Here is a 17,037-nt window from a genome sequence, read left to right on the forward strand (position 1 = left end):
TGATGAAAGAAATTAAAGATGATACAAACAGATGGAGAGATATACCATGTTCTTGGACTGGAAGGATCAACATTGTGATAATGACTATACTACCCAAAATAATCTACAGATTCAGTGCAATCCTTATCAAACTAAGAATGGCATTTTTCACAGAACTAGAACAAAAATTTTCAAAAATTTTATGGAAACACAAAAGGCCCCAAATAGCCAAACCAATCTTGGGAAAGAAAAATGGAGCTAGAGAAATCAGGCTCCCTGACTTCAGACTATACTACAAAGCTACAGTAATCAAGACAGTATGGTACTGGCAGAAAAAGAGAAAGATAGATCAACGGAACAGGATAGAAAGCCCAAAGATAAACCCATGCATATATGGTCACCTTATTTTTGATAAAGGAGGCAAGAATATACAATGGAGAAAAGACAGCCTCTTCATTAAGTGGTGCTGGGAAAACTGGACAGTTACATGTAAAAGAATGAAATTAGGACACTCCCTAACACCATACACAAAAATAAAGTCAAAATGGATTAAAAACCTAAATGTAAGGCCAGACATTATAAAACTCTTAGAGGAAAACATAGGCAGAACACTGTATGACATAAATCACAGCAAGATCCTTTTTGACCTACCTCCTAGAGAAATGAAAATAAAAACAAAACAAACAAAAAAACACAAATGGGACCTAATGAAACTTAAAAGCTTTTGCACAGCAAAGGAAACAAGATGAAAAGACAACCCTTAGAATGGGAGAAAATATTTGCAAACGAAGCAACTGACAAAGGATTAATTTCTAAATTTTGCAAGCATCTCATGCAGCTCAATATCAAAAAAACAACCCATTCCAAAAATGGGCAGGTGACCTAAATAGACATTTCCCCAAAGAATGTGTACAGATTGCCAACAAACACATGAAAGGATGCTCAACATCACTAATCATTAGAGAAATGCAAATCAAAACTACAGTGAAGTATCACCTCACACCAGTCAGAATGGCCACCATCAAAAAATCTACAAACAATAAATGCTGGAGAGGGTGTGGAGAAAAGGGAACCCTCTTGCACTGTTGGTGGGAATGTAAGTTGATACAGCCACTATGGAGAACAGTATGGAGGTTCCTTAAAAACCTAAAAATAGAACTACCATATGACCAAGCAATCCCACTACTCGTTATGTAACCTGAGAACACCAGAATTCAAAGCGAGTCATGTACCACAATGTTCACTGCAACTCTATTTACAATAGCCAGAACATGGACGCAACCTAAGTGTCCATTGACAGATGAATGGATAAAGAAGATGGGGCACATATATTTGTGCGTTTCTTGCAAAACTTTGTCAGCTGTCTCCCCTTTGAATCTCTATGGCTCTTGATTCATTGCCTTCTTAGGTAACTTGACACATTCTTTCTTGTATACACTTGTTTACTTATTTCCCTATTGTTTGGGCCCTCTAATAAGAGACATTAGCTGTATAACCTTGGACAACTTATTTAACCCCACTAACTTTTTTTTGGCTCATTAAATGAGGATTACAATAGTAAACCTATCTCATAAAATCGTTTTGAGGGTAAAATAAATTAACTTAAGTACAGAACTTAGACCAGTATCTAGTACATTGTAAATGTTATGTAAGTTATTATTTTTAATAATAATATCAATACTATTGTACCTATCATATGTATTATAAATATGTATGTGGATGTCTGTGTTTTTTAAGAGAAACTTAACTTATCCTTCATTATATTCCCATTGCCTAATCTAGTTTCTGATGTTTAGTAAGCTCTGAATTAATGTTTTTAAATAAGTAAATGAAAAAATAAAGCCCCATTGCCATTGTTGCAGTTCTCTAGAGATTGAATTTTGCTTAAACTGAGATGAGATTGCTTTAGTATGATGAATTTCTAAGCAATTCAATGTTTTAGTAACGAACATATCTTTTTAAAACTTCAAAATGTCCTCAAACACAGGGTATAATATGTAATTTTTTATTCATTCACTTAGCTCAGCTGTTAATTTTTTATTTATGCACCTAGCTCAACTGTTAATAAATGCAAATATCAGATAAAGTAACTCAATCCTTATCTTACCGTTTTAACTACATGATCCATAACAATGTAAAGTGGTTCAAATATCTAAACAGAATGCTAATATGTAACGCTAGAAAGCTAGTTGACCTAGTGATTCAATAATTATGTTTGTATGTGCTAACTCATTGCTGGTTTCTATAGATTTTTATCCTAAATAGTTTCATTGGCACTTGCAAACAAAATGAGTAACATTAAATCCACTATCTATTTGCATATGAACTTCTTTTTAATTTTTAATGGACTTATTTTTTAGAGCAGTTTTAGGTTTACAACAAAACTGAGAGCAAGGTACAGAAATATTCCATATATCCCTGCTTCTACACGTACATACTCTCCCCCATTATCAACATCACTCACCAGAATGGTAGCTTTGTTTTTACCAAGGGTGAACCTAATTTGATACATCATAATCAACCAGAATCCATAGTGTACCTTAGGTTTCCTACAGTCTTGGGGTTGTACATTCCATGGGTTTGGACAAAAGTATAATAACTATATCCAAGATGAGAATATAATACCAAGTATTTCCATTGCCCTAAAAATCTCTGTGTTCTGATTATTCATCTCTCTCCCCACCCCACCCTTGGCAACCACTGATCTTTTTATTGTCTCCATAGTTTTGCTTTTTCCAGAATGTCATATAGTTGGAATCATACAGAACGTAACCCTTTCAGATTGACTTCTTTCAGTAATATGCATATAAGGTTCCTCCATGTCTTTTCATGGCTTAATAGCTTATGTCTTTTTAGCACTGAATAATATTCTATTTTCTGGATGTACCACATTTTATTTACTCATGCACCTACTGAAGGACATCTTGGTTGCTTCCAAGTTTTGGCAATAATGAATAAACATCACGTGCAGGTTTTTGTGTGGACATAAGTTTTCAACTTCCTTGGGCAAATACCAATGAGTGACATTGCTGGATTGTATGGTAAGAGTATGTTTAGCTTTGTAAGGAGCTGCCAAACTGTCTTCCAAAGTGGCTGTACCATTTTGCATTCCCATCAGCAAAGATAGAGTTCTTGTTTCTCCACATAATTGTCAGCATTCGGTGTTGCTAGTGTTCCAGATTTTGGCCATTCTAATAGGTGTGTAGTATTATCTCGTTGTTGTTTTAATTTGCATTTCCTGGATAACATATGGAAAAGATGTGAATCATTTTCTCATGTGCCTGTTTTCCACTTGCGTATCTTCTTTGGTGAGGTGTCTGCTAAAATCTTTGGCCCATTTTTTAATTGGTTTATTTTCTTATTGAATTTGAAGCGTTATTTGTATATTTTGGATAACAGACCTTTATCAGATGTATCTTTTGCAAATATTTTCTCCCAGTCTGTGGCTTGTCTTCTGTTTCTCTTGATTTTGTCTTTTGCAAAGCAGAAGTTTTTAATGAAGTTCAGGTTATCAACTGTTTTTTTCATGGATCATGCCTTTGGTGTTATATCAAAAAGGTATCACCATGCCCAAAATCATCTAAGTTTTTCCTGTTATCTTCTATGAGTTTTATAATTTTGCATTTTACTTTCAGGTCTATGATCCATTTGGGGTTAACTTTTGTGAAGGGTATAAAGTCTGTGTCTAGACTCATGCTCTGCATGTGGATGCCCATTTGTTCCAGTACCGTTGGTTGAAGAGACTCTGTTTGCTCCATTGTATTGCCTTTGTTGCTTTGTCAAAGATGAATTCACCATATGTATAGGGAAATTTATTTTTAATTTAAGGAGCTATTTTAAACTTTATATATTCTACTGTGAAGCCATTCTTCAGGCAAGTGTCATGGCCTGCTATTTGGAAATGAAAACTGTCTACATTTAGAACCAGAACAATCTTTCTTAAAAGATATGTAAAGCTGAAGATAAACTGCATTAGACAAATTTATCTAAACTTCATGTAAGGTTACACACTCATAGAGTTACTTCTAGTGAAAATGGATATTAGACACACCCTGATTTCCATTAGACTAGCCCTGATTTCCTTTAGACTATGAATTTGAAGATTAGGAATTATTTTCACAAGTGAGTGAAATCTGCCAAGTAAATCACTGGAAGCTTGAAAATGCTAAGCTACTACCTCACAAGACAGTTTGCAATTCTCAGTGGCAGAATGAAGTGGGATGAGGCTCTTTTTACAGTAATTATACAATATAAACAGCAGCACCCTTAGTGTTTTGGTTGGGGACCCCACAAAATAAAATTTATTTCAAGTTAAAAGCTTTCAGATTTCTGGGCGAAAGAAAATGACGTTTTTCTCCCCAAGTGAACTTACTGGTTTTATTGATTCTCTTCTAGTCTGATTTTACATGCTGGCGTAGGGGAAATACGTTTCTTTAATATACAACAGTGTTGTTTTTCCTACCACAGAAGTTTTCCATTTTATTTTACCTTAAATGCATAGCAAATTTACTTTCAACAGGTTTGTTCTAATTTTAACTTATCAAATCTATTCTACTACAGCTTTAGGTTGTTTTTGGTACATAAAAATATATTTTTGTCTAATTTTCCTTAAATAGATCTATATTTAGGTAAGATCTAAGTGTCCATCCTGCCAATGTACTCATCAAAATTAAGTGGAATGATAAAGGTCTTCTGATAAATGATTCAAATGGAATCTAGTAAATTGAGAGGGGTGAAAATGGCTTTTAATAAACAAAATTATTTATTGAGGGTACATATGTGTCTCCCAGGTTTCTCTGATTATGAGATACTGCTCTGCTACTAAATAATATTGATAGTGTTGCTAGTTCAATTCCACAATTTAAGTGTAAAATTGTAAAATGGGGATACTTAAGAGTATTATGGTGTGTTGCAGTATATCAAAAATAATATTAAATCCACATATATAAAATAAGTATTAACACTTTTATCTCTAGTGACTTTTCCGCATAAGAACAGCCTCTTCTGAATTGTAACCTGCCTTTTATTTCCCATCCCACCATGTCTTCATTAATTTATGATTCACCTTTTCTGACTGTTGATCTTTCATGTTTTAAATTCTCTGATCAATAGAATTGACTCTTCTAATTCTGTATTTTAAGCTAGAGATTATTCCAGCCATATAAATTCCTACTGGGGATAGATTTGCAACAGTATAAGCTTTAAGAATCTTTATATTTAATTTGTTCAAAAAACACTTATTTTGTGATAGTAATAATATAAACTAAAAGGGTCTTTTGTCTCATTTGTCAAATAACACTTATTATCAAGCAACTGAAGAGTATAATCTTTGTGGGAAATTGCTGGGTCTCTAAGTGGTGTTTTATGTTTGCTTCTGGCTTAGATTTCAGAAACCACTTGCTTTTCTGTTTTTAGATAAATGCCATGTGCAACAACTGTGATGATGACAATGCTAACCTTTTATTACTCGGATTTTTCCATTTCGTTCTCTTTGACCCTCACTCAAGTTATCAAAGGCTCAGAAAAAAAGGAAAAAAAAGGTGGCTGTTAGTAATAGTCAACATAAATGTAAACCCAGCTACCTCTTCACTGACTCCTATCTGCCAACTTAGAAATATGCAAATGTATCAATTATTTAGTTTCTATTTAGTTTTGCTCCAAATGAAAGCATGTTTTTTTTAATGTGACTTAATTGGAGTATTTAAAACACCATAATTATTTATAATTTTAACATAGTGTTATTTTGTGTTTCCTCTACAGAATTTTACCTTTTTTTTATCTTATGATTTTGAAACTAAAACCAATTTCAAGATTTTAGAATTGTCAATAGCAAAGCTTTACACCAGTGTCTATTATATGCTATTGTTCTTATTATAGGAATAGAAGATCAGAGTTAAGGTAATTAATGCAGCAGTCAGGTTCAGGGTTCATTAAAGACAAGTTCTTCAATCAGTTCTTGACTACTCAACTTGTTTGTACTCTGTATCTCATCCGTGGCCAATTTCTCCTTCCCTACTCTTGGTACACCCAGGAAGAAACACCCTTCTGAATTAGCACCTGTCCTCCCTCACATCATTTTATGCTGAAAGAAGGCAAACTAGTTTTAACATTAGTCTAAAACAGTCTTCATTGTAATATGAACATTGTAAAATCAAATAAAAGTCATTTGGGAATTAAACACCGTAGAATCATTTGAGAGACCCCTCTCCTCACCGACCCAGCTCTTAGGGTGTATTACATATCATAGTCTGTGGAAATGCTGCCCCAGGAGAATTTCAATGTACAGCTTACACAACCATACCCAGAAGCCTTGATTAGTCTCCATTAGCTTAATTGGTCTGCTGTTGATCCATCATCACATCCATCTTGTGATTCCTAACACTTGAAAACAGAGATAATTTTTTAAATCATTATAAGCTACAAAGACCACTATTTAGAGGCCTTTATTTTCATTCTTTACATTCCAGCTTGAACACAACTGACCTTTATTCCATATTAGAATTGAACATAAAGTTTGATGCAAACCTAATTTAGTAATATGAAAAAATAGGGTAACACAAAAATTCATCCTGTACTAAAATAATGATCTTAATGAAGATGATACAGATAACAGTTGTTGAGTACTTTCTATGTACCAAGTTCTATAATAAGTATTTGATATGTATTTTCTCATTTAGTTTTCACAATAACCCTGAGAGGGTAAGGTACTTTTATGCTTATTTTTACATCTAGAGAGACCAAGAGAGAAGACTATGCTTAAACTCAACTAAGTAGTAAATACAAGAGTAACATTTGAATCCAGATCTGTGTGACAATACATCTGGACTCAAAATCTTAACCTATATAACCTACATGTATTTTTAGATGGACTGGTTAACAGCAGTATCAATCATCATCATCACCATCATCCGGAGGTATCTCCAACACACCATAATTGGAGTAAAATAAACAAACTGACTCCACTCTTTCTATCGAACTTCACATGTTCTCCCCAAAATTCACCTATTTCTTTAATTGGGCAGCTTTGCTCTTTTGCCTTCTGTATATGGCTTAACCAATCTTGCTTTTGCTTGCACCATTCTCTTTACCAGGAACATCCACATCTTTCTTCTTCCATCAATTCATTTATTGTTTATCCATCTATGAGCTCAACCAGCACACATTAGCTGCTAAGGACTAAATTCAAATTTTAACCTCTCAAAGTCTACCCATCATTCAAATTCTAGCTCAGGTTATTCCACCTAGAACGATTTCATTCCTTTCATCTCCTATTACACCCTTTAGTCAAACCAAACACTTCAGGGACTACAATTGTTTCAAGCATTTTACTTTTATTTTCCTTGCTAAATATCCTGGGAACATATTATATGTTACATATTTTGTATACCCCCGGAAACTTGCATAGCACTAGGCACATAGAAAACATTTAATAAATTTTGATTGACCAAGGTTAGGAATAGTTCTACATGTTTGAAAACGTTAGATGACGTGTCTAGACTACACACTAGGAATTTGCCAGGGCTGAGTTGTTGCACGTTTTCATAAAGTCAACTCTACCAGAGTCATATGGTAATTCTATTTTTAGTTTTTTAAGGAACGTCCATACTGTTCTCCATAGTGGTTGTACCAATTTACATTCCCACCAACAGTGCAGGAAGGTTCCCATTTCTCCACACCCTCTCCAGCATTTATTGTTTGTAGATATTTTGATGGTGGCCATTCTGACCGGTGTGAGGTGATACTTCATTGTAGTTTGATTTGAATTTCTCTAATAATTTGTGATGTTGGGCATCTTTTCATGGGCTTTTTGGCCATCTGTATGTCTTCTTTGGAGAAGTATCTATTTAGATCTTCTGCCCATTTTTGATTGGGTTATTTGTTTTTTTGATATTGAATTGCATGAGCTGTTTTTGTATTTTGGAGATTAATCCCTTGTTGGTTGATTCGTTTGCAAATATTTTCTCCCATTCTGAGGGTTGTCTTTACATTTTGTTTATGGTTTCCTTTGCTGTGCAAAAGCTTTTAAATTTAATTAGATCCCATTTGTATATTTTTGTTTTTATTTCTATTAGTCTAGGAGGTGGATCAAAAAAGATATTGCTGTGAATTATGTCAAAGGGTGTCCTGCCTATGTTTCCTCTAAGAGTTTTATAGTGTCCGGCCTTACATTTAGGTCTTTAATCCATTTTTAGTTTATTTTTGTGTATGGTGTTAGGGAGTGTTCTAATTTCATTCTTTAACTTGGAGCTGTCCAGTTTTCCCAGCACCACTTATTGAACAGACTGTCTTTTCTCCATTGTATATTCTTGCCTCCTTTGTCATAGATGAGGTGACCATATGTGCGTGGGTTTATCTTTGGGCTTTCTATCCTGTTCCATTGATCTAGATTTCTGGTTTTGTGCCAGTACCATACTGTTTTGATTACTGTAGCTTTGTAGTGTAGTCTGAAGTCAGGAAGCCTGATTCCTTCAGCTCTGTTTTTCTTTCTCAAGATTGCTTTGGCTATTCAGGGTCTTTTGTGCTTCCATGCAAATTGTAAAATGTTTTGTTCTAATTCTGTGAAAAATGCCATTGGTAATTTGATAGGGATTGCATTAAATCTGTAGATTGCTTTGGGTACTATAGTCATTTTCACAATATTGATTCTTCCAATCCAAGAACATGGTATATCTCTCCATTTTTTTGTGTCATCTTTGATTTCTTTCATCAGTATCTTATAGTTTTCTGAGTACAGGTCTTTTGCCTCCTTAGGTAGGTTTATTACTAGGTATTTTATTCTTTTTGATGTGATGGTAAATGGGATTGTTTCCTTGATTTCTCTTTCTGATCTTTCGTTCTTAGTGTATAGGAATGCAAGACATTTCTGTGTATTAATTTCATATCCTGCAGTTTTACCAAATGCATTGATGAGCTCTAGTAGTTTTCTGGTAGCATCTTTAGGATTCTCTATGTATAGCATCATGTCATCTGCAAACAGTGACAATTTCACTTCTTCTTTTCCAATTTGCATTCCTTTTATTTCTTCTTCTTCTCTGATTGTCATGGCCAGGAGTTCCAAAACTGTGTTGAAAAGTAGTGGCGAGAGTGGACATCCTTGTCTTACTCCTGATCTTAGAGGAAATGCTTTCAGTTTTTCACCATTGAGAATGATGTTTGCTGTGGGTTTGTCGTATATGGCCTTTATTATGTTGAGGTATGTTCACTCTATGCCCACTATCTCGAGAGTTTTTATCATAAATTGGTATTGAATTTTGTCAAAAGCTTTTTCTGTATCCATTGAGATGATCATATGGGTCTTCAATTTGTTAATATGGTGTATCACACTGATTGATTTGTGTATATTGAAGAATCCTTGCATCCCTGCGGTAACTCCCACTTGATCATGGTGTATGATCCTTTTAATGTGTTGTGGATTCTGTTTGCTAGTATTTTGTTGAGCATTTTTGTGTCTATGTTCATCAGTGATCTTGGTCTGTAATTTTCCTTTTTTGTGACACCTCTGTCTGGTTTTGGTTTCAGGGTGATGGCAGCCTCATAGAGTGAGCTTGGGAGTGTTCCTTCCTGTGCAATTTTTTCTGAGTCTGAGAAGGATAGGTGTTAGCTCTTCTGTAAATGTTTGATAGAATTTGCCTGTGAAGCCATCTAGCCCTGGGCTTTTGTTTGTTGAAAGATTTTTAATCACAGTTTCAATTTCAGTGCTTGTGATTGGTCTGTTCATATTTTCTATTTCTTCCTGGTTCAGTCTTGGAAGATTGTACCTTTCTAAGAATTTGTCCATTTCTTCCAGGTTGTCCATTTTATTGGCATATAGTTGCTTGTAGTAATCTCTCATGATCCTTTGTATTTCTGTGGTGTCAGTTGTAACTTCTCCTTTTTCATTTCAATTTTATTGATTTGAGTCTTCTCCCTCTTTTTCTTGATGAGTCTAGCTCAAGGTTTATCAATTTTGTTTATCTTCTCAAAGAACCAGCTTTTAGTTTTATGGGTCTTTGCTTTTGTTTTCTTCATTTCTATTTCTTTTAGTTATGCTCTGATCTTTACGATTTCTTTCCTTCTACTAACTGGGTTTTGTTTGTTCTTCTTTCTCCAGGTGCTTTAGGTATAAGTTTAGGTTGTTTATTGAGATTTTTCTTGTTTCTTGAGGTAAGATTGTATTGCTATAAACTTCCCTTTTACATCCCATAGGTTTTGCCTTTGTTACATCCCATAGGTTTTAGGTCATCGTGTTTTCATTGTCATTTGTTTCTAGGTATTTTTTATTTCCTCTTTGATTTCTTCAGTAATCCATTGGTTATTTAGTAACATATTGTTTAGCCTCCATGAGTTTGTGTTTTTTATAGTTTTTTTCCTGTAATTGATTTATTTTAATTTTTATGTATTTTCTTTATTTATCTTTTGGCTGCATTGGGTCTTAGTTGTGGCACACAGGATCTTCGTTGAGGCATGTGGGATCTTTCGTTGCAGCGCGCAATCTTTTTGTAGCGGCCCTCAGGCTTCTCTCTAGTTGTGGCGCACATGGGCTTTTCTCTAGTTGTGGCACACAGGCTCCAGGGCACATGGGTTCTGTAGTGGCAGCATGTGGGCTCTCTCATTGAGGTTCGCGAGCTCAGTAGTTGTTGCGGGTGGGCTTAGTTGCCCTGTGGCATGTGAGATCTTAGCTCCCCGACCAGGGGTCGAACCTGTGTTCCCGCACTGAAAGGTGGATCCTCTACCACTGGACCACCAGGGAAGTCCCTCCTGTAATTGATTTCTAATCTCATAACGTTGTGGTCAGAAAAGATGTTTTATGCTACATTTGAAAACTAACTTGCTTGGAGAACTATATAAATTATTACAGTTTTATTGTGGCACATGCTTTTAGCATTATATCAGTGTATGAACAAGAAAATAAACTAGACATCCACAGATTCCTTTCAGATTTTGGATTCCGTAATTTTAAATGAAGATAACTGGTTTTTTACTTTTACAACTACAACCTTAACAAAGGAATGGATTTTAATCATTCACATTTTAGTGAACGATGGCTGAATTTAAACCAAGCACATGGCCCAGTAAAGGTGTTAGTACCTCACAAATGCAACCACAACTGTGATGGATTACAAACAAACATTATCAAAATAGGACTAGAGTGTAGTTAAAAGGGTCAGGTGCCCAAGCTGGAAGTTCACAACTCTAGTTAGAGCTGATGGGCAGAGACTAAGACCAGAAGCTGTCAGCACCAGGACTGGAGCCCTGTGTGTCACCACTCAGGGAGATTGGCTTGAGGGTGGCCTCAGGTTGAGAGAAGAGCTGGGTGAACACACCAAGTGAGTCGAGGTCAGAACAAGAGATGTGCTAGCTACAGAAGCCAACCCTCCAGAATCTTTTTAAAGCTAAATTTTTTCAGATTTCAGATTTGAGGAAATAGGTTTCAATATTCCTGCTGTTTTTTCCTCCCTTTTTACTAACTTTCAGATGAAACCATCACCTGTCCCCTTGGCACCTGTTCTTTTCACTGCACCAGATTGTTTTGTTGGTTACAATTAAAAACTTGAATTTCTCATTGTGTAGAATGAGACTTCTAACCTTTGTCCACTTGGTCAAATTATCTTTTCATCACTTAATTTTTTATATTAAGATTCTGTCTTAAAAAATAGAGCATATATCCTCAGGTTATTCTAACAAAATTTTGGTCCATGCTAAGGAAAATGTCCACTTTTTCCCCACCAGAGTTTAACTGCTCCACAACTATTTGATTCTTCCTCATTCCTCTTTCAATCACAGAGTTCCTATTTAGTTTTTACATTCAGGATTCCATTTCCCATAATATAAAAAGAAACTTTCATGAGGAATTATGTAAGTCTGCTTCTAGGCCATATTCCTGGATGGCCTAAGGAAAAACAAATTCTCTTAAAAGATGTCATGAAAACTAAGATATACTTTTACAATATGACCTTGAAAATTTTTTTGAGACTTGTATGTTTGCTGTCATGCACAGCTTTTGTATAACTTTGTTCATTCTTAACATTTAGTAGGAAAAATCTTTATTATTTCAATTGGAATATTAATGCAGATTCTGAAGCCTAGTGCGTTCATTTTGGGGAATGAATAAAATATTACAAGGTCAATTTGTTACTCTTCAGAGACATACATATATGTCTCTGAACAGGCTGTCAAGTGCTTTAAAGCTGGTAAAATCATTTATAATCAACACTGTGGAAAGTTGGACAAAAGTTGGGCTAATTACAGTATCTTCAGAAGCTCATAAAAATATTTAGAAACCAACTGCCATGTGAAGATTGTTTTTATTGACTCCCTTAAAATCAGAATATTATGATGAATTGTACTGTACTGGATGCCAAAGCCATGTGGAGCTTCATATACCCCAGTCAACAAGTTCTTTTATCTTTGATCAGGAATTATTTAAATTTTATCAAACACTGTGTGCTACAAGGACTATCTACGGCCTAGAATATTACTCTGAGCATGTTCAGCTAATAGATTTTATTGTTTAAGCTGGATTTTTTTCCTTTAGAGAAGTGGCAGTCATGGCAAGTATCAAGATAATTTTTTAATCCAATCTCCTCACCCAAAAAGCAAACGAATAAAACTTTTCCCTGATCATCTGGTTATTTCTTAATTTTACATTTCACCTGTAAGGAGTGAGTTTATGGTAATGAAATAAATAAAATATTGTATTCTAATCATATTTTGATTTATTTCCCCTCCCAATAAAAATGGGATATTTTTGGAGAGTGTGAATTGTGTATCTTTTAAACTTTTAACTATTTACCTTAATTACTAATAGAGTATTTAGCACATAGTAGGCCTGCATAAGTATTTGATAAATTAATGAATAAAGTCAGACTCTAGCCCCAGATAAAGAAACTTATTAAAGAATTAAATATTTCTTCCTCTGATTCTTATCATCTCTGTTAGCTTGTAAATTATAGAGATGTTTTTAATAATAAAATCATACTGCCACACTTCGATCAGAAAGTTTATATTCCAGTTCTTTTTCTGTCACAGCAGAACGTCCAAAGGCACACAATTCAGAAGAATTAAGTTAAGTAATTATTGGCTCATTATTGATGATTCCCACATCAAATCAGTGTGGTCACCGTGCTTGCCTAAGTGTGAATGAAGAAAGGACTATCTAACATACGCAGATTACATTTATTGAGCACTTACTATGTGGTAGATGTAATAATGTGTTTTGCTTACATTTTCTAATTTAACCTTCCCAGCAAATTGATAGTATAGATATTACTATTCATATTTTGCAGGACAGAATATTGAAATTTAGAGTAAAGTGCCCAGTGTCACACAGCTAATAAATAATAGAACTATGATTTGTTCTTAGACTGACTTCAAAATCCATTCTCTGTCCACTGTACCACACAACAAAGTATTAAAGTGATTAGATGTCAGAGTGTCATCATACTTTTAAGCCATCATTGATTTCACCAGTTATTAATATATCATTAGATATAACACATTTTTCGAAAATAAATATGATTGTTAAGTGTAAGGAGTTCTAGTAAGACACAATTGGTTTTTAGTGTAAATATGTCGAAAGATCCTTTCATTCCTGAGAAAACAATTACTTTCTACATAGGCTGATTATACAAAATATCGGTTTTACATAATATTTATGAAAGTGCCCAAATCAAAGTTGGCTATTTTTTAAATTTGGAAGCCATTTCCTTCAAGACATTTTTAGGCTTGTGTGTTTGTTTGCACACATGTCATAAAGCTTAAGTTATAACATAAAAATGATTCCATTATGTTTCAACCTCAGTATGTGACACACACACACCCCTACATACTTGCCCACAGACTCTTTATTAAGAGACTGATTTTGAACTCAGAGTGTCTAGGCTTGTGAATAGTATAGCGGAAATTTTCACATAATTCCTGAAATCTTTGTAAAACATTCCTGTTATTCAACTAGTAAAAACGTCCTTGATGTGATTTTAAGAGTATTACGGATTTTTTTTAATGTATTCTTGATCTACCTTGTGAAATATAGAGGTCAGGCTAACTGAAAACAAAAAATGACCATATCAACAGTGCTTTTAATACCAAAGCATACAAATACCAACTAAATATCAATCAATCTCCCTAGTAAAGTTAAGTGATTTTTTTACATTAGCATTTAATTGAGTCCACAAAGGGGAAAATATAATTTAAATAGAAAATAATATGAAAAAGAATATATATATTCTGTTTACAGGTTATATATATATTCTTTGATTTCCACTGGAATCTTGAAAATAAAAATTTCTTTAATATTTTTATAGTGAGCCTGATGCGGAAGCTCATTTTCTTTTTTTTAATTGAAGTATAGTTGATTTACAATGTCGTGTTCGTTCCTGGTGTACAGAAAAGTAATTTAAAGGGACATTCCAAACGTAGAGCAAATGGACGAATCATTTCAATTTTATTAAGAACAAAAGCATAAATCATTTGAATAATCACTTGGAGTTCATGGTAACGAAACGTGACCTATGTTAATGCAACCAAGCTCCGTCTCTTTCTCTGCGTGCTTTTGTACAAATAGAGCTCTCACTGGAGTTACTTAGCTTTCTCAGCAAACACCAACATGTTCCACTACTTCAGACCCCATGCCTCCTTCAGAGATTATAAGCAAACACTAGCAATTTCAGAGGAAAAAAAGCAGGCTTCTATGCTTTCTCAGTAATTCTCCCTTCTAAGTGTAGTGGAACTGATTTCAGAAAGACAAACATAAATTCCCTTACTCAGTTTCCTTTTTCTTTTTAAAGATGGAAAATAAATCACTTTAAAATTTCACTGTCTTATACTGTATTATAACCCTTGATGTAATTAAGAATATCTTTTGAACTGGTAAAAGATACCAGAAATGTTCAAAAGGAAGCAAAGCTCATGGTTTTTAAAAGAAATAGTTGCCTTCCTTTTTATTCAGGAGTTATTTATTGTAAAAATTTCATAATTATTGCTGTGAATCTGAACAAAGTTCCATTTAAAAAGCTCTTTATTGTAAATGTTATATTGTTCCAGTTACACTTTTAATACTGTGTCATTGAAAAAATTATAGATGGCCCAAATATAATAGCTGAGATATGTAAGGTATTAGCTGTCAGTTTGGTATGTGTGAAAATGCAGATTTATTAAGATTAATACATATAATTGAAAATTACATTCCTTTTTGTCTTCAGATCCAAGAAGTTAGCAGAGATAATGAGGAAGAAAGTGACTATGAAGAGGATATTACCTCATTTTCTACATGTTCTCCTAGTAAGTGTTCCTATATGTTATGTACATAAACAACATGTGTATTAAGGTGTATGTGACTGATAAAGTAAAACTGAAGAGAGCATAGAAAAGCATGGAGAGCATGGAAACATATTTAATTAACTGAATGACTTTTAGTGTATCATCTGGTAGAGATATGACTGCATTATCTTGCTAATTTAAGTATTTCTAATAAGTTCAGTGTTTAATAATCAAACCAGCAGTTTTTCCCACCCAAAGAGAATACACAAGTCAGGTTGATATAAATATTCTATTTGACAACTATATTTTTTCAGTTTTTTTTTTAAACAAAGTCACATTCTTTTCAGACCTTGGTTTTCTCAGCTAGGAAATGAGAAGTTTGTATTAGGACTCTCTATGCTCCCTGCTGGCTGTAATAGAATGTAATTCTCTATTCTAGAAAACTAATTGAGAGTCTTCCTCCATGTACATAACGCTACCTGTCATGCCTGTTTCCACTGGTATACAGCAGCTTGCCCACCATCTTCACCAGCAAGTCTGATAGCCGTCTCCCACCCAACATTTCCAAATCTGAAAACCCTAATTCCCACCACTCCCAAATCTGCTCTACCCGCTGACTTCCCCATCTCAGTAAATGAAGACTCCTTCCTTGTTCAATTCAGTCCAAAAACTTCAGTCACCCTTTCTTACTTTCTGTCCTACCCTGTATCCAATCAGATAATACTGTGGACTGTACCTTCGCAAAACACCAGACTTTCCTCACCCTTTCACTGTTACTTATCCTAATCCGTGCTGTCATCTGCTCTCCCCTGGATTATTGCAATAGCACAGTGGCTCTCAATGAAGCACTATTTTCTAACCCCAACAGAAGATATTTGTCAATGAATGGAGATTTTTTTTGTCATTATTTTGAGAATGGAATTTTGCTAGAAATACTGCTAAATATCCTGCAATGCACAGGACGTGCCCCATGAAACACAGGATTATCTTGTCAAAAATGCCAGTAGTATGCCGTTAAGAAACCCTGCAATAGCTTCCTCCCAATTTGCCCCTAATAGTCTATGCTTCAAAAAGGAACTAATCACTCTTCTGCTCCAAATTCTCCAATACCTTCCCATGGTACTTGTAATCCTTATCATCACCTGTAAGGCCCTAGATAATCTTGATGGTCCCATCTCTGACCACTCTCGCGCTTGTTCACAGCCAAAGTGACACCTCACACATCAAGCAGGCTCTTGCCTCAGGTCATTTGCACTTTGAACAGTTCGCAGATGATGCTCCATTAAACAGTATTGACCACCAGTTTTTCAAATGATGGGCTGACCAGCAAAGCAAATAACATTAAACACAATGCCTTAACTAGCATACTTTGGCAAAATCGGTAAACTCTTCAAACACTATTGCAGAACACAAAATTATGCTAAATATTAATGTAATAAATTGATGCACTGTTTTAAAGTTATACATTTTATTATCTTTGTAATGACTTAATGATTTGTTATAATTTTTAATGAAAATGAAAGTGATGATAAAGGCCATCATTGATAATGACCATATATTTATCATGCCACTTAATCCTCTGAAGTACTACCTATGATAAGAAGACATTATTTCAGTTATTGGTACAGCACAACCTCATTTCTACAGACAGTTTGGACCTGGAACTGTCTCATATACGAAACTCTGTGCGACTGGACTCACACCTCTGACTCTTTTGTTGGAGTGAGGGTGAAGCATAGAACACCCTAAGTCAGCAGATTTCCATTGGTATCACCATTGCTATGAAGCTTGCTAAAACTCACTGACCAAGCACATCTGACT

The 17,037-nt window shown here is 34.5% G+C and overlaps 1 protein-coding gene across 1 annotated transcript in view; it reads left to right on the top strand.

Moving 5' to 3' along the window:
• Positions 1 to 17,037, top strand: part of BANK1 (B cell scaffold protein with ankyrin repeats 1) — a 305,405-nt gene that overhangs the window by 239,236 nt on the left and 49,132 nt on the right. The window contains exon 8 of the mRNA XM_060147113.1: positions 15,159 to 15,237. Within this exon, the coding sequence (XP_060003096.1) occupies positions 15,159 to 15,237 (79 nt within the window). The remainder of the gene's footprint in view (positions 1 to 15,158; positions 15,238 to 17,037) is intronic.

This window comes from Lagenorhynchus albirostris, chromosome 4 (assembly GCF_949774975.1).
Source record: "Lagenorhynchus albirostris chromosome 4, mLagAlb1.1, whole genome shotgun sequence".
In the NCBI taxonomy this organism is placed as follows: Eukaryota; Metazoa; Chordata; class Mammalia; order Artiodactyla; family Delphinidae; genus Lagenorhynchus; species Lagenorhynchus albirostris.